Source organism: Globicephala melas, chromosome 9, assembly GCF_963455315.2.
Source record: "Globicephala melas chromosome 9, mGloMel1.2, whole genome shotgun sequence".
Taxonomy (NCBI): domain Eukaryota; kingdom Metazoa; phylum Chordata; class Mammalia; order Artiodactyla; family Delphinidae; genus Globicephala; species Globicephala melas.
The window spans coordinates 5775503-5792774 of record NC_083322.1 but is presented as its reverse complement, the minus strand read 5'-3'; the positions used below and the strand labels follow the sequence as shown (position 1 = coordinate 5792774).

The 17272-nt window shown below is 47.2% G+C and overlaps 2 protein-coding genes across 9 annotated transcripts in view; one reads left to right on the top strand and one right to left on the bottom strand.

Moving 5' to 3' along the window:
• Positions 1–15999, top strand: part of NUB1 (negative regulator of ubiquitin like proteins 1) — a 28035-nt gene extending 12036 nt beyond the window's left edge. For all 3 annotated transcript variants that reach the window (XM_030854258.2, XM_030854259.2, XM_060305104.1), the window contains 8 exons: positions 565–671; positions 5757–5943; positions 6628–6735; positions 7453–7605; positions 11261–11407; positions 13350–13445; positions 14103–14280; positions 14534–15999. In XM_030854258.2, the coding sequence (XP_030710118.1) occupies positions 565–671; positions 5757–5943; positions 6628–6735; positions 7453–7605; positions 11261–11407; positions 13350–13445; positions 14103–14280; positions 14534–14712 (1155 nt within the window). In that variant the 3' untranslated portion in view covers positions 14713–15999. The remainder of the gene's footprint in view (positions 1–564; positions 672–5756; positions 5944–6627; positions 6736–7452; positions 7606–11260; positions 11408–13349; positions 13446–14102; positions 14281–14533) is intronic.
• WDR86 (WD repeat domain 86) overlaps positions 1–17272 on the bottom strand; it is a 91348-nt gene that overhangs the window by 46723 nt on the left and 27353 nt on the right. For 2 of the 6 annotated variants that reach the window (XM_070046284.1, XM_070046285.1), the window contains exon 7: positions 4826–6535. The exons of 3 other annotated variants lie outside the window; for them this stretch is intronic. In XM_070046284.1, coding sequence (XP_069902385.1) covers positions 6263–6535 — 273 coding nt within the window. In that variant the 3' untranslated portion in view covers positions 4826–6262. Of the gene's footprint in view, positions 1–4825; positions 6536–11537; positions 14590–17272 lie in introns of those variants that run through there. One more of the 6 variants, XM_060305114.1, reaches the window with a different exon arrangement.

The window sequence follows — 17272 nt, the reverse complement described above, 5'->3', positions numbered from 1 at the left end:
TGCAGATATTACGTTCGTATATTAAATGATGATATTTAGATCTTTAGGGGAAACCTTTACAAAATGGAATTATATACAAATTCAAATCTAAAAATATTAATGAACTTTAAAGAAATTTGGATCACCTTGCAAAAATTGTTTTAGAAATGCTACAGTTGACAGATACTTCAGAAAAAAACCTGATTAAGAATAGAGAGTGAAATGAATGCTCTTTTTAGAAAAGATACAGTCATTACTGGCTGGTTTTTTATATGTTTAGTCTTACGGATACTAGAAATAGATCTAGATCAGCCGATACTAAAATAAAGTGATGAAAACGAAGGGACAGGTGCCGGTTCTGACCATTTCAGCCATGTTAAATTGAGTTCTTGGTTTCAGTGTTTAAATGAAATGAAGGTTTAATGCTGTTTTCCTTAATTTTGGCTTTTAGATTTAGTTGTGATCTTGAGTTTTTTTGTCTGTTTGTTTTCACAATATTTGATTTCTTTAGGCTTAATATGCTTTTAATATAATTCGTTTTATTAGTTTAAAGTGATGTTTTTTTAAATCCTTATTTTTTCCTAGGCCCTTATGTTAGCTATGGGATATCATGAGAAAGGCAGAGCTTTCCTGAAAAGAAAAGAATACGGAATAGCCTTGCCGTGTCTGTTGGACGCTGACAGATATTTCTGGTAGGTGCTTTTGTACCTGATGAAAGCAAGTTTGAAGGAGGATGACAGTTACACACAGCACCCTTCCCCCACCCCGTGCACTTCACACTTCCAATTTTCACCCAAGATGGTTAACATAAAAGAGTAGTTATGGTGTAGACTGATTTGTGAACTGTTTCTCCCCGTCGCATTTCTAATTGATCTCTCTTCCCTGTAAAGCATTTTATAAACATAGGCACTATTTTTTTACAACAAGCATGTAGGGTATCATGTCTGTTTCTTATGACATGTTGTCAGCCTGCACTGTCCGTTATAAGGTCCCTGTCAGCTTTTCACTTAGTGATTTTGGTGTAGATGTTGATGAGCATTCCCCAAATCCACTGTTTCATTAGGCGCTCCAAGATGGTGATAACGTATTATTCCTTCTGCATTTATTGCTGGAATTCTTTTGAAAAATATTTTTCCTTATCGCTGCTTGGTCCTCCTAAGGTACAATTTGTACAGAAAGACAGAATAAAATGCTGGGTTCTTTCTCTTTATTTTCTTCTTTTCAGAATAAATGAGTTGCTTCCCTAGCATCTTCCAAAGATGACATCACCGTTGAGGTTTCCCTGCTTTTTTTTTTTTTTTCTTTTAAGTATCAGTATGAGCTCATGGATTTTAACACATTTGATACACTTCACACCTCAGAGCTTAAATTGGCTGTCTTCAGCTGGCAGGTGGTCCTGCATCCCTTTGACCCGATCCTGGGGTAATCTTTGTAGTCTCTGCTCTCTCGTGGCCAGAGCTGGTCCAGACTCATCCTGAATAGTTCCTGCCCCAGAGCAACAGCCAACACTTTCTCAAGGGCTCCTGGTTCCTCTTAATGGGAAACGGTACTGAGAAGCTATAATCCAGGCAGATGAAATATTTGAAAAATAGACTTGATGTTTGAAATATTCAAAAGGTAACAACGTCAGTGTTATTTTCTTTTCCGTTTTGAGGAACTCCCAATATATACAGTACATTCAAGAAAATAAATGTAAGTATATATAGTTTGCCAGCTGTACTGGCAGCACCCTTGTGTCTTAAGTGAACAAACTTAAATTTAAGCAAAAAGGGGGATTTATTGTCTAAAATATTTGGGAGGAGGGGGCAAAGCTGAAAGTAACCAGAACAAGGGCTTGGTGCCTCTCTGGTTTTCCTCCTCTGCCTCTTTGTCTTTGCTTTTTTCTGAGTGTCAGTTTTATTCTCTTCTGCTACAGGTGGCAGTGCAGGCTGTAAGTTAGGTCCTTAAATTCAGGTAAATTTTTTATTCGCTTCCATAATTGTTTCTAACTTTTTATTATGGAAAATTTCAAACATATAAAAATAGCAGCTAATATACTGAGTTCCCATACACTTGTAATCCAGCTTCAGCGGTTATTGAGGCATGGTTGACCTTCATCTGTCTGTATGAGCCTTTCTCAGTCTTTTCACCTTGGACACCTCCTTGTAATCATTTTCAGGTCTCAGGGAGACCCTGAGTAAAAAATAACTGCCTCTTCAGTTCATGGTACGTTAACATGTTCAGTGAGTAGTAGACATAATAATCCAATAATAATTGTCAGTGCCTTTTTAAGTAGAAGATACTGGTTTTTTCTACTGGGGATTCGTTCATGCAGGTCAACTTATTAGCGTAATTTTTGTGCGCCTTCCCTCTCTTCGTAAAAGAGATCAACTCTAATGCAAGTCAGCGGTGGAGGTGGAAGCAACTTAAGTTGTTCTTCCTTTGCCCCTTGATGTTTTTCCTGCCTGCTCCAAGTAGGCTCAAAGTTCTATCACAGCTTTCTTTTGTACATCTTGTGGTATGGTATGTAGTACGACTGAGAGTAATTTCTTTCCCCTATTTAAAGCTAAAAATGTAAGTTATACTTTTGGCCAAGATGGAGTAACAGGGACCGGATTTACTCTCTCCCCTGCAACAACTGAAAAACTGGACAAAATGTATAAAAACAGTGGTTTTCTGGCAATGCAGGACAGTGGTCCCTGAGGCGGGGAAACAAACGAGTGGAACCCTGTGAATTGTTTCAGCTCACTGCCTGGAGTTCCCAGGCCTCAGTGTGCGGAGGAGAAACCCAGGCAGAGCCTCCTGGTCTCCCTTGAGTGGAAGAGATGGAGCTCGGAATCCAGGGAGGCCACAGTGGTGGGAGGAGAGAGGTGCCTGCGGGAGAGTGCACAGGGCGCCCCTGGAGTCTTCTGTTGAGTGATGGTCAGCACAGGCCTGTGAGGTCACGCCCGCCCTGCCCCAGGCTGGGAAAGCACCACCTCAGAGAAGCAGAGAGATCACAGAGGGTGGATAATAACCTGTAGGAAACGGGGCATTGGCTAGAGAATTCAGTAGGGTGTGGGAAGAAGGGCTAATTCTGCCCTACAGGCTGTTCTGGTCCCACCTAACAAAGCTTAAAACTAAGCCCTGAAAAGGTCACACCACTCTTTTCAAGTAACATGTTTTTAACTGCATCCCAAGCATCGCTTAATGGTATTTATTGAACCCATGTATCGAGAAACACACAAAAAAACTACACAATCCAGTTCCTTACAGCCAGTAATAAAACTAAAAATGACTTTTTAGCCAACCTTCCTTTTAAAAAAAGCAGATACCTAAGCTTAGCTTACCTTTCTTGAAATTAATATCTTTATTTTATATAAAAAATGTAAAACTCTTGAGGCAAGTGTAATAAGTTTCTGTTAAATAACTGACTTGAGCCCAAATGGGATTTAATTTTTTTAAAGCTAGGCTCAGTATATTTTGTTTAAATCAACGTTATACATTGATTTTAATTAATGTTTTTAACATGAAAATTTATTGGCTATTGACTATTCAGGCTACTAAAGCAAAATCAATAAAAATATACTCTAAGACAATTTTATACAAGTCTTTAAATTTTTTTCTGAGTGACGTGATCAGGTTCAAATATAGTCCTAACAGTTTCAAAATTATTATATACAGGTGATGTCATGATCTCTTTTATAGTCTATATATGAATAAAAAGTGTTATGTGTTTAAACTAAAAGAATGAAACGAACGTCTTTAATGTGAGACCTGTGCTGCGTTTTGGTTGGGTTTGGTTTTGGCTGCACAAATACTCAATTCTGGGTCAAACTTATACGCATGATTTTATTTTTAACTGAAAGGAGGCAGTTTCTGTCCTCACTCTTGATGCTTTAGACACAAACAAGCCTGTTCACATGTGTGAGACTTTGAAAACTGGCTAAATGTCCGCTGCTTTCGTGAGAATGGTGGGGTAGGCTTCTCTCCCAGAAACCGAAGGTGCCTACAGGTAGATCAGTAAATCTCACCTGGAGTGTAAGATCAGACCATGGTCCCTGAACTTCTTCCTCTCCTCTCAATGTCAAGTTCTCAGGCCAAGCAGAAGATTCAGAGAAGGTGCCCCTCACCTGGTCATACATCTGGATGTGTGTGCATGTGTGTAAAATATGGTGTGTATGTTACAAAACGTTCACAAAGAATAGAAATGTTCAAAGAAAGAAACCACAAATAAATAGGAAAATCCTGCTCTGAGAGATTATTCTTACGCCCCAGTGGATTGTCTTGTACGTACCCTGGAGTGCAGGCACTCCACTTAGGAGACTTCTGCTTTAAAGCATAAATGACAGAGACTTCCCTGTCATTGATGGCACAGTGGTTAAGAATCCACCTGCCAGTGCAGGGGACACGGGTTCAATCCCTGGTCTGGGAAGATCCCACATACTGCGGAGCAACTAAGCCCGTGCGCCACAACTACTGAGCCTGCGCTCTAGAGCCCACGAGCCACAACTACTGAGCCTGCGTGCCACAACTACTGAAGCCCATGCGCCTAGAGCCCGTGCTCCGCAACAAGAGAAGCCACTGCAATGAGAAGCCCGCGCACCGCAACGAAGAGTAGCCCCCACTCGCTGCAACTAGAGAAAGCTGACGCACGGCAACAAAGAGCCAATGCAGCCAAAATAAATTAACTAAAATGTATTAAAAAAAAACAAACATAAATGACAGAATCAGAGCTCTTCCCCGCCCCCCACCCCAAGCAGATTTTGATGGGCAGGATGGGAAGCTTGAGGGCATGCAGGTTTTGTAGTTTTATACCAGAGCGGTCTTACTTTTAGTAGAATACAAACAAAAACAGATGAGATCTTTAAAGTTTGTGAATGTTCCAAATTTTACTTTCTTATTGAAGAGAGTTCAAACTTGAGATCTAGATTTGCATTATGAATTTCTAACATAATCACAATTTAAAATCAAAATAAATTATCTCGATGTCCATCTTTGTCAACCTTCCATTGCCTTGCTGTCTTCTCCCTTCCTCTGTATCTGGGTTTAGCCTTCTGCGACAGCTGCCGAGTAGCATTTAACCTGCACCTGGGCCCCAAGGTCAGCTAGGCATTCAGAGCCTGGCATTTGTCTGGATGGTTTTTCCCCTCCTTTAATGTGATTGGACGTGAATGCCTCATCAGAGTCTTCATCAACTGAGGCGTTCATAGTAAGGAAGGATTTATTTTTTTTTAGTGTGCTTTTAAAGCTTTGGGGTTCTAACTTCAGCTATATATTAGAATTACCTAGGGGGATTTTAGAAATACAACATCCAGGCCCCACCTCCAGAGGTTTCTGTTATAATTGATACAGTGGGGTCCCAGCATCAGTATTTCTTAAAAACAAACAAAAAAAAAATAGAAAAGGAAAGAAAAATTCCTCACATCCTGGTGATTCTAATTTGCAGTCAGGGTTGGAAACCACTGCTTTAAAGCATGGTCTCCCCACGTTTGCTGAAGGGTTCTGACACAGTGGCCCCGATTTCCGCTTCCTGCCAAGCCTCTTTCCCAACATGGCAAGGGTGTGCGTGTGCGTCTGTCTGTCTGTCTCCCCCCCCACCAGGGCAGGTGGTGTTGAGCTTCTTTTCTTGAGCCCTAACTCCTTTTTTTTTCCCCCTTGGAAGGACTCAGATTATAAATATAGTTCCCTTCATAAACATTGCGATCTCTGTCTTAGTCTTTGGAAATACACCAAAAACTGGAAAAAAAAAATTCCAGTAATTCACAAAAAGGTTTTTACTGCTTCTTGTCAGTGATGTCATTTCCTGTCTTTGGTAGCGAGTGCTGCAGAGAACTGCTGGACACTGTGGACAACTATGCAGTACTCCAGCTGGACATAGCGTGGTGCTACTTCCGCTTGGGACAGCTGGAATGCCTGGACGATGCAGAGAAGAAATTAAACATGGCCCAGAGATGCTTTAAAAATTGTTATGGAGAAAATCATCAGAGACTGGTCCACATAAAAGTATGTTGCTGTAATTAGTTTTAGGTATTAGTGAGCCCATTTGTAGAATTTGAGTTTATTCCTGTTAAAGTGTTTAGTCTGCTGCCGAAGGTGATTTATTTGATAGTAGTATGCAATGTGTTCTTTTTAAGCTATATTTTAAGGGGATTGTTAAACATCTTATAAGTTAGCCTGTGACCAGAGGAACACAGTTTTCTAGTCACAGAAACCCATTGATCACCGTGACCGAGAGAGCTGGTGACTGTATTCATTAGAGTCTAATGAAAGGTTTAAATGCAGAAAATAGACATTTTGAACAGTGACAGTTCACACGAGTGAGTCATAGCTCCAGAGCTGGGCTTTGAATAAGGATTTTTCTCAGGCAGTTTCCACAGGTCATCAGAATTCTGCTTGGGAATTGCAGGGCAACAGAAGAGATATTCCTGGTTTGGGCTTCTGCATACTTCCCTCCTGACCAGAGGGGGGCCCCTGTCCTGGGCACCTGGAGATAGCTGTTCTGTTTGGGACAGGCGATGCCGTTGTACCCTGGGATCCTTACTTTTGCCGTCAGCAATGGTGAAGCTAGAAACATTTTAGTAATGCCATTTTGCCCCTGTGGAGATGAAGGGAATTATAAATGTGAGTATTACAGACCTGTAATGAGAAATAAGACAGTTTTATCTTTTTTCCCCCCAATAATTCTAGGGAAATTGTGGAAAAGAGAAAGTCTTGTTTTTAAGACTTTACTTGCTTCAAGGTATCCGAAATTATCACAGTGGAAATGGTGAAGAGGCTTATGACTATCTCAACAAGGTAAGACAGTGGATGCTCCAAAGTTGTGACCATTTTCACCTACTTAGTTTTTTAATCCCCAGAAGTTAAGTATTTCATGAACTCAGTGGTGTGTGACTGGTGAGGAAAGTGCACCTCCCTCCCAGTCCCTCCTTCACATATACCGTAAACACATCTGTATTTGCGAGAGTACAGGCAAGGTGCTGTAATAAGGAAACCTCAGAAAGTCAGTGGCTTTAATTGGCTAGAAGTTTCCGTTTCTCTCATCTGGCTGTAGAGGTGAGCAGCCAGGGCGGTGGGGCAGCTGGTGTCCTGTCAGCGCCTCTTCCAGCCAGCAGAGGGAGGGAGAGAGTCCAGGGCAAGCCTCTTTAGAGGGGTGACTCAGGAGGTGCTCCTGTCATTTCTGCTACATGCCATTGGCCTAGACCATCTGGCTACACTCAGCTCAAATTCAGGGGACTTCATTACCAAAAAGGAGGAGATAATGGATACCAGCCCCTCCCACAATCCCCAGCCTGTTTTCTCATGTTATACTGCATATAAGTCACGTGAGCAGAGAGGGTGTTGTCTGTTTGCATTTGCCCTGGTTGATAATAGGTCACATTTAGAGGTTTTATCTAAAATCTGACACACCCTAATTCACATTGGGTACAATCCAATTTCCTTTAGGTTTTAGCTTTGTGTTAAGCTTTAATGTTACTATGGTTACATGATTCTTACATTTTTCTTTGTCTGTAGGCATGTCAGCTCTTTAAAGAGCTATATATTGATCCATCAAAAGTTCACAGTTTGATGCAGCTGGGATTTAGTGCCCAGGAAGCTCGGCTTGGCCTAAGGGCATGTGACGGGAACGTGGACCACGCAGCTGCCCACATCACCAACCGCAGAGAGGTACCTTAATGTGGTCTTGGCAATGCTTGGTTGAGGCCTTTGCCTTTGAGTAGGTGTGAAACTTGAGGCAATAGCAAAATTATTTCCAAAGTGCCTTAGCTCTCAGATATGAAAGAACAGAAAAAGAAAATTCCGTACTAGGTATTATTAACAAGGAACTCTTCATTGCTTCAGACTTGGAAGTCAGGAGAAAAACTTGTCTTTTTTAATTGCATCAGTTTTCAGACAGTGCAGTTTCCTTCATTTTATTCTTGCTATGGTGGCAGGTAGCTCGTAAGTACAGTTATCCAAGCAGTCTTCTCTCTCTCTCTCTCTTTTTTAATCACAGTATATTTCTGGAAACCATTTTAAAGGGGTCTGTGTTTTCCAGGGAGCCATTGTTACAGTTCAGGATGTCATCCTTGCCTGGAAACATGAGTCAAATCATATGAACAACTAACATTATGTTATAAAAGCAAAGATTCAAAACTATAATCATTTAAAACAATTAGAGATAAGTACAGTTAAAAAAAAAAACTTTAGAATTTCAGAGTTGGAAGGAATGTTACCATATCGAACATGGTAGTTTTACAAATGAGGAAAACAGGCTCAGAGGTTGTCTCTTCTGGGGTCATGGGTCAAATTGGTGGCAAAACCTGAACTAAGGCTCTGGTTTTCTCCTGAACTTTCTAATTCCCATCTGAGAATAGCATTCGTGAGTTTTTACAGAAGGTTCTGAAAAGCCAAAAGATACTATAAAATGGTAAACGTTACCACTTCACTTCCTTTTTATAAGTAGCAAAAATAAGTTTTTTTAAAAAAATAGTAGTGTCCTATCAGATGTGCATTTAATGAATTAAACTATAAGCCCTTGGAGAAAATAAAAAAACAACAGAGTATATAGGGCAATTGACCCTGCTCACTCTTCCACTCAGTGGATGTGTAGTTGGGATGCTTTTGGTTGAAGGCAACAAATTCAGATTGGCTTAAACGCCCAATAAAGAGGGTAAGGGAGGGATTCACTGGCCTACTTAATTGTAAAGAGCCCAGAGGAGGGCTGGGTCTCAGGTTAGTTGATTCAGTGGCTTCGCCCTGTCGCTGAGTTCTAGTTTCTGTCTCTCTGCCTCCTCCGTGTTACCGGGGTCATCCCATCACACCAAGAGCATGGTCCGGGTCCCAGAATCCTCAGAGACGTTCTGAGCTGCTCACTGATTGGCCACCTTTGAGCCAGTCGCCGTGGCCAGGGGAGTGTCAAGACCTGACTGGCTTGAGCCTGTCTGCTTAGCTTAGGCTGGTCAGGGCCTACTTGGGGAACTAGTCAGCTTCCCACACCCTAGGGACAGCTGGGGTGGCTGGTGGGAAGACCAGCTCCGAGTCCCATCGCGTGTGAGCTCCCGTGAATCTGCTGTCCTCTCAGTTTCTGAAGCTCCGGGTTTGAACGTCTCACTGAGTAGAGGGTAATAGGTGATTCCTCAAAGTTTGCTTTTTTGTACCTCGTGGCCCTGAGTACGGGCCAGTTTCTCATCTGGCAAAAGAAACAGACTAATGAAACTGAGGTCAGTTGACAGTGCTGAAGTGTTCCGAGGCCGTGAGAGGCAGCGTGGTGGCCTTCCTAAGGGATGTTCAGTCTTTTTGCCTGTACACAGCCGTGACTTTAGAACCCAGTTCTCTCACAACATTTGACCCTACTGTGTTGATAAGACTTCGCAGTCAATGCTTATTGTCATTTCCTTGGTTTATTTTATTTTCCTAATTCTAGTATAAAGAGAAATATCATGTGTATCTACATGGTTAAGAGAAAACTGACTTAGGCATTTGTAATAAGAAAAAAGTGTTCTTTGAGGCCCCTACTTTGTATCAGCTCTGAGGCCCGTGTCTGCTGGCTGGCTGGCTGGCTGGGAGGGTCTTTCTCTGCTTGAATGTTAATCGTCCTTCTTATTAGCCTTTTGAAATATAAGTGGAAGAGGCTGGAATTGCAAGCAGAGGATGGGACGGGGTAGAGGCATTTTACATGGTGTGTACGTGTGAATCAAAGTGGAAATGTGAGTGATACGGACTACTTCCGCCGGCCTGCGTGGGTCTTGTGGTGAAGCGGGAAGGGTCAGCTGGGAGGTGGAGCCGGGGCCTGGGAGCTGGAGCTCAGGAGCGCTGGCGCCTGACTGGGTGTGGGGAGGGGCCGCTGCGGGACTGGAGCAGGTGCGTGAGCTGCCGGGCCTGTGCAGAAGGGTTCGGAGTCTCGGAGACTGGCCCAGAGGAGGCAGTTAGAGGGCGCGGTGGGGGTGCGGACCACAGCCCCGGGGAAGGGGGTGGGCAGCGGGATGGCAGAGCTGCCCAGCCGTCGTCAGCCCCGCTTGCTCACAGGTAGGTTCTCCACTGTTGTAAACAGGAAATTACAGGCTGAGGTTGTCTTCATCCCAGGAAATGTTGTGGGCAGTCACCCCTTCTGCCTAGTCCTACTGCCAGCTTGGAGTATTTGGTTCCGTGGTGAGGATTCCTTTCTTCTCCTAAGAGGTGAGGCCGTGTTCTTGCTGTAAGAACGTAGAGGGGACCCTTGTTGCTTGGACTGAACCATGGAGGTAGGAGGAGATACATCAAAGGGAAAAGCTGTTTTCTCTGCTGTTCTCCCTGTGTTGGGCCGAGGGCGGACCGTTTCTAGAATGTGCAGAAGTTGTCTCTCTGCTCTGCTGTCGGTGATGACCTTGACTGGGGCACCTAACTGTCTTGAGAGATTTCTGTCTTCTCATTGGCAAAATAATGAGGTTGGATTCAGTTAGTGGTTGTCAAACCTGTTTTAGTTTTATTGTTTTAATCAGCAGAAATCCTTTTAAAATGATACTTGTGGGAATCCCCTGGCGGTCCAGTGGTTAGGTCTGGGCGCTTTCACTGCCGGGGAGATCCCTGGTCGGGGAACTGAGATCCCACAAGCTGCACGGCTCAGCCAGAAAATAAATAGATAAATAGAAATAAAATAAAGTGATACTTGCTTTCAAAACAAACTCAGAACTCTCCTGATGAGGGCTGGGGTGGGAGGAGGAGAAGAGACTGAACCTGTGGCCTTCCTCAGGCTCTTGGAGCAACGCCAGGCACCTGAGCCTCGGGGTTGAGAACCACGGGGGTAGGTGACCTTTGTCACCTGGCATTGAGCATTCTTGGGGTTTTAAGTGGACTAAGTTCTTACTACCCAGGGAGTGGTGGGTGGATCGGTAGCTTGGGCGCCAATCTAGGACCCACCCACCCCCTCCACGGCCCCCACGTTCAGAGTCACATTTCGGTAAGATCCCAGGTGACTCAGCAGAGGCTGAGAAGCCCTCCCACCCATGCAGGAAGCTCCTCCCCCTGCTTCCTAGAAGAAGGCACGTCCACCTCTCCGGGGGTCCTCAGGATGTGCCTGCTGGTTCCCAGGGGCCTGTTCTGGTGCCAGGTGGTGGTCCCCGAGGTGCTCTCTTCCCTCCCTGGCCTGACGTCTCCGGCTCCCGCTGGGCTTCCCCGCGAGCAGCACACCCCTGGTCTCTGCCCTAGTGGCCCTCATGCTGGGTGGGACGGGGAGAGAGAAGGTCACCTCACCTTGTGGTTTTCACTTTGCCTGGTGACCCTGAGACTCCTATAGAGCATGGATTGAGAAGGCTTTCTACAAAACCGCAATCCCTAACTTGGTAACTCTGCTGTTTTCCTAAAGAAATTGGACCAAATAAGGAAGGAGGAAAAAGAGAAGAAAAGACGCCGCCTGGAGAACATAAACTATTTGAAAGGAATGGGCTACTCCGCTCGTGCAGCCAAGCAGGCGCTCCACCAGGCCAGCGGGAACCTGGAGGAGTCCCTGCAGGTAACCCCTCCCCAGCCTCTGGCCTCCCTGAGCAGCCCTGCTCCCGGCCCAGGCACCACCCCTCCACTTCTTCATTGAAGCTGCTCTTTTGTCCTTCCTGACGCCAGGAGCCCCGCGGCTGCGGGCCTTCCTCTTCATTCCTGGTTTGGATCTAAGGGTCGGAACTCTCTTGTTCTCGAACCCAGTGGCAGAGCCAGAGTGACGAGCCGCACCCACCTCAGTGCCTGTCCACGATGCCGCAGGGCTCGCAGGGCAGGAACTTTGATGAGGTTTCTGTTTGCAGCGGGAGTTTAACAGTGAGGTGGAAGAAAGGTGATTGAAGTTTTAATGTAATTTTTTTGAATTCAAATGTTTTCTTTGAATATTTAGTTTTATTATTTAGTCAGTAGTACATGTTGGCAAAGGGGCTTTTTAAAGAAGTCCTCAGAAGTGACTAAACAGGTTGGGATCCAAATTAGTGGTAACTCTGCCCGGGTCCACGTCCTTCCAATTTTTGTTCAAGGAGCAGACAGGATACTTAATGAGGCAGGCGCTGTGCTGAGTCTCAGCGGAGATGCCGCCTGCCCTGGGGGAGCCCACAGGCTAGTGGGGAGACAGACGCAGAGAGCACAGTGGTGTAAGGGCTACCATGTGGGAGCGCAGCACTGGGTGGGGAGGCAGGAGCTGCAAGCTGAGCTGGGGGGCGGGTCACGGGAGGGGGCCCAGCAGACGGAGGAGAAGCGGGGGCAGCGCTAAGGGCTGAAGCATGAGGCCGGGGGAGTTGAGCCCCGGGGTTGCCAAGGCCTGGGTTACACCTGCTGGAGGTGGGGCGGGGTGGGGAATGGCCAGAGATGGGGCTGGACAGGTAGGCAGGGGCTAGGTGGGCCGCGTCACCTTGTTTGCCCTGCTGAGGAGTTCACACTGAATCCTGCAGGCAGTGGGGAGCCTGCCCTGCCTTTGCCTCTTATTCTCAAGACCTCCCGTCCTGTTCTTCAGAGGTCCCCATTAGTCGGTCTGTTAACCCTTGGACAGCATGGGTCTGAAATGCGTGGGTCCACTTACGCGTGGACCTTTTTCAATAGTAAATAACTATGTATAGTACTTCACGATCTGCAGATGCGGAGCAACTGTGGATACCGAGGGTCCACAGTAAGTTACACTTGGGTTTTCCACTGCGATGAGGGTCAGCGCCCCTAAATCCTGCGTTGTGCAAGGGTCGACTGAATTTTCAAATATATGTATTAATATATTTTTTTAATTCAAAATGTTATTTGAATATCTAATTTGATTTCTTAGAGAAATTTAAAAATTCTGAATATGTGAAGGGACTGATGGGGCTCAAAACTTGTTTTTAATTATACAAATAGTACATAAATGCATTTGATCGATATAGAAGTATTCAGTGTTAAAAGGGAAGTTCCCCAAAAGGGCTTTATAAGGTTAAGAGTAAGTATCATGTGACAGAGAAATCAAGGGTCCAATGCTCTTCTCCTTGACATTGTAAACCTAGAGCATGTCACCTTCCAAAGAGAAGTCACATTGGGCAGCCCTGGACTGCTTACAGCTTTCCGTTTATAGCTCTTTATGACCTTGTCACCCCTAAGGCTGAGCTGCAACAAGCTTGTGTTTTCTTGGAATCCTTCCGCCTGCTCTCTCAAATCCTTTCCTGCTTCCTCAGGATGCGCTCTTTTTGCCTGAATAATCTTGTTCATCCTCCAGACCTCAACTCAGACACGACCTTTGGCGGGAGCCGCCTTTGAACAGCCGCCTCTCCAGCCGCAGCCTATTCAGGGGTCCCCGTTCTCTGCTTCCACAGCACCCTGAGCCTCGTCCACCACAGTTTCTACACCTGTTCGTGTGTCCCACGGCTGTGCCTGCCTAGCGCGTGACAGGTGCTCAGTCTCTGCCTGAGTGACCGAGCGGATGTTAGTGATGAGTAACGGGTGTCCCTGTACGTTTTTAGATTCTGCTCAGTCAGCCTCAGATGTGGTGGTTAAACGATTCTGGTCCGGAAACCAACAGCCATCAGGAGAGTCCTTCTCGGGAAACCATTGACCAAGTGAGTGCAAGCGCCTTGTGCCCCTCTCCGCCCGCACAGCCTCGTGTGGGACTGGCTGGCGGGACAAGGCTGGCGGCCAGGCAGGGCCGAGCCCTTGGCGCCCGGGGCTCCAGGTGTGACCGGCCCGCCCGAGGGCGCAGCCTCCGTGCAGCAGTTGCAGCGGGTGGACGCGGGGCACAGGCATTTCCTTCAGAGTAGGAAACAGGGAAGCTGTGGGAAGGTTTTCTTCGGGCTTTTCTCCTCTTTCCTACACACGCCTCTTGGTGCGTCGCCTCCCGTTCCCCTGCCTGTGACCTGCAGGGATGTCCACGTGTGCCCCCCGTCACGTTAGCCTGCCTAGTGTGCTGCAGAGACCTAGCTAAGGGTCCCGGCGACAACGAGCTCTGTGCACGCAGCGCTGCCTCTGGCTTGCGAGCCGGCTGCCTTTCTGAGGCGACTGGGCACCAACGTGGCCGCCTCAGGTCTTCCTCCTTCCTTTCCAAGCTGCCTCACGCGCACGTTAGCGCGAGAAGGCCGGTGGTACACGCGTGCGGTGGGTTTTGGGAACGTGTGCCCCCGAGACCTGGCTCTCCCGGCTCTGCGTGGGGGCGGGAGTGCCGGGTGCGCGCTGTGCCGTGTGGCCTGGGCCCTCGCCAGCGCCGTCCTGCCTTCTCCCAGCTGGTGTACATGGGCTTCGACGCGGCAGCGGCTGAGGCTGCCCTGAGGGTGTTCCGGGGAAACGTCCAGCTGGCGGCTCAGACCCTCGCTCACAACGGTGGAAGTCTTCCTTCTGACCTGCGGCTCTCGGCGGAAGATTCTTCAGCAACGCCACCCACATCCCCGTCTGATTCTGCAGGTGGGTCTGCGATGTCTGAAGACCTACGGGAGGGACTGTCTGCTCGAGCGGAAGCCGGCAGGCGGGGCTTGGGGCGGCGAAGGCTCGCGGGGGCGGCGAGGGGCGTTCGCAGACGTGCACACTTCGGGCTGCTCGGGCGCTGTGGCGCGGGAGGGCCGAGCTGGAGCTGACGTGGGTCCCTTTGGTCCCCGTGGAGGTTTCTCTTTCTGTCCTCCTCCCTCAGCTCCCCTGTTGCTGCACTTCTTTACTGCAGGGACCTCTAGCGCCTCAACAGATGAAGATATGGAGACAGAGGCTGTGAATGAAATCCTGGAAGATATTCCAGAACATGAAGAAGATTACCTTGACTCAACTCTGGAAGACGAAGAAATTATTATTGCAGAGTACTTATCCTATGTAGAAAGTATAAAGACAGCAACAAAGAGAAACTAAGTGATGAACAGAAGTGAGCACTAAGTTTCTGCTCATAAATTCTATCATTATGAAGAGTGTAATGCAGGTCTTTTTTTTTTCTTACGCTTTATCTGATTTTGCTCCAGAGTGCTTCCTACCTGGGGGCGGGAGGGGTAGGCGGGGAACAGGGATGTAAAGAGTAAGAGACTTGGTGGGGTCCGGCGGCGGGGGGCAGGTGCCGGTCCCCAGGGTCCGTCTTGGGAACTGAGCTGCCTCTGGCCAGATCTTGCAGTTCCCAGCTGCCTTCAGGTTCTGCAACCCTAATGCCAGCCTCCCTGCTCTGTTTTTTCCCCACCCAGAAATGGGAAGGACTGGGATAGGGTGGCTGCTAGGGAAGGGATCCAGGAGGAGCTCATGGGAGCGAAAGCGGGCCCTGTCTCCTCCTCTTCATCCTGCCCTGCTCTCCTGCCCTCCTGAGCCCACTGCTCGATCGTCTCCTCCTTCCCGTGATGCAGCTCTGCCTTTCTGCTTCAGCCTCTCTGCCCCGTCCCGAAAACGTCCTTTAGATCCTCAACCACTGCAGGTGCTCTGGGGGGCCTGATGATGAGGCATCGGCTCCCACAGCCACACCAAACGGTGGCAGACGCCCTCAGCCTGAAACGTCTGTGTTTTGTGCTTAGCTTAGTAAAGTAGGCACTTGAAATTCCAGGCTGAAATTCAGAATGTATATGTATTCAAAGCTCTTCTTTACAAAAATAAAATCTTTTATTAAATGGTAAAGTCTTAAATGCTAACCAAAGCAACTTATTTTTAATTAGCATTTTTAGATGCATTTCTGTCCTATTAAATTCACTGCTGGCTAAGGTAAGATACCTGTCAGAAATTAAGGTATATTTTCTCCAAGTCTTTGTAGGGTTTCTTGGGTATATTACGGAAGACTGTTTGTAAAGGTATGTTGTTAGCCTCGTAACAGCTCAAATAACCGTTCTCATTGCACCCTGCATCCCTCCGTAAACGTGTATTACATGAAAAGCCTGTCCAGCACCAGGACGCAGCCAGCAGCAGCCGGTTGCTGGATGAATCAAGTGTCAGGTGTGTTCCCAAGGCTCTCCCTGCCTCCGGGAGTCACCGGAAGCCCCTGTGACAGGGCAGGTGGGCCACGTGGTTGCCGTCAGGGGGCTGGCCGAAATGCTCCAGCTTTTTCAGGAATCATTTTCAACAAAGCTTGGAGAGCAGTCCAGTTTGAATGGGTGGAAATCTTTTCTTGTCATTCTTTTAAAATGGATGATACAGATGGAAATAAAAGGTGGAAAATATATTCAAAAATTGTCAGCCTAATTTTGCAATGAGTTACTCAAACTCCTAAACTGTTGTGAGTGTTGAAAGTGTCTGGGTGGTCTAGAGCTTCATTTAGTTCGAGACGTTTGCTTCCGTTGACTTCTGTGAGGAAGTCAAATGTATGCCCTCAAAAGCACCATCGATGTCTGTTGTTAAAAGATGAAGTGTATGTGGGGGAGGGGAGACTGAGTCGGGGAGGCGGGGTTTGCTTCCTCAGCGTTGGAAGCGGCCCGGCCGAGGCGATGAGGGGTTTCTAGCCTCATTTGAGACCATGTCAGACTTGGATTGGGGGCCTAGGTTGCAGCTTCTGGCTAACAAGTTACTGCCCTGGGCTTGGGCCAGGTGTGGCTTCTAGCTCCCCAAAGTGCTTCCTAATGATCTTGGAAAAGGCTAGGGAATTCAAGCCACACTAGCAGGTCTAGTGCTCCATTTTCCTATGAAGAGACACAGAGAAGCCAGTTCTTGAGCTTGGGACAGTGCAGACTATACCCTCCCCATGCACTGGGAGACGGGCTTCCGTCCTGGCTCTGCCTCTAGCTGGTCGTATGAAACTTGACAGGTGGCGACTGAGTGTCACTCCCTGCTCCGGAATCACTCCCTGCTCTGGAATGCAAGAGAAGGAGCAAAGGACATTTGTGATGAAAATGCTGTTACACAGGAGGGAGTGTGCTCAGCCTGAAGTCACAGGGGAGATGGGTTTGGGGGGGTTCTCCTTGGAGAGTCAGAGGGAAAGGACATTCCAGACCTGGGACAAATGAGATAGGAGCTGAGTGTGCCACATTCATGGGGTCGCAGGGGCTGTTCTAGACCCAGAGAGGGTGTGCTGGGGGAAGAGATTGAGGCTGGAAGGATTGCCGAGTCCAACTACAAAGCGCCCTGAAAGGCAGGCGGGGGTCTAGACTTGAGTGGTGAATACCAGGGCCGTGAGAGGGCTCCGAGCAGGATGGCACGCACAGGCCTGTGAGGCCGAGGGGGTCAACGACGGGAGGCTGCGGCGAGAACGTGCTGCACTCGGTCAGATCTGATGCCCATCACTTTTATGAATTTCTGTCTGCTCTTGACTCTGGTGACACTGCCATGTCCTGTCCTTGTCTTCCTGCCCATATGTCCTATAAGTACTTCCTATCCTTCCCCTACCCAACTGAAGGTATTTATCAGAGGCAAGACTGTATCATCAAAGGCAAAGAAACATCTTGTGGTTATCTGGTCTTTATATCCTCAACATCTAGCAAAGCCCTCTGTTACTGGAATAAAAATTACC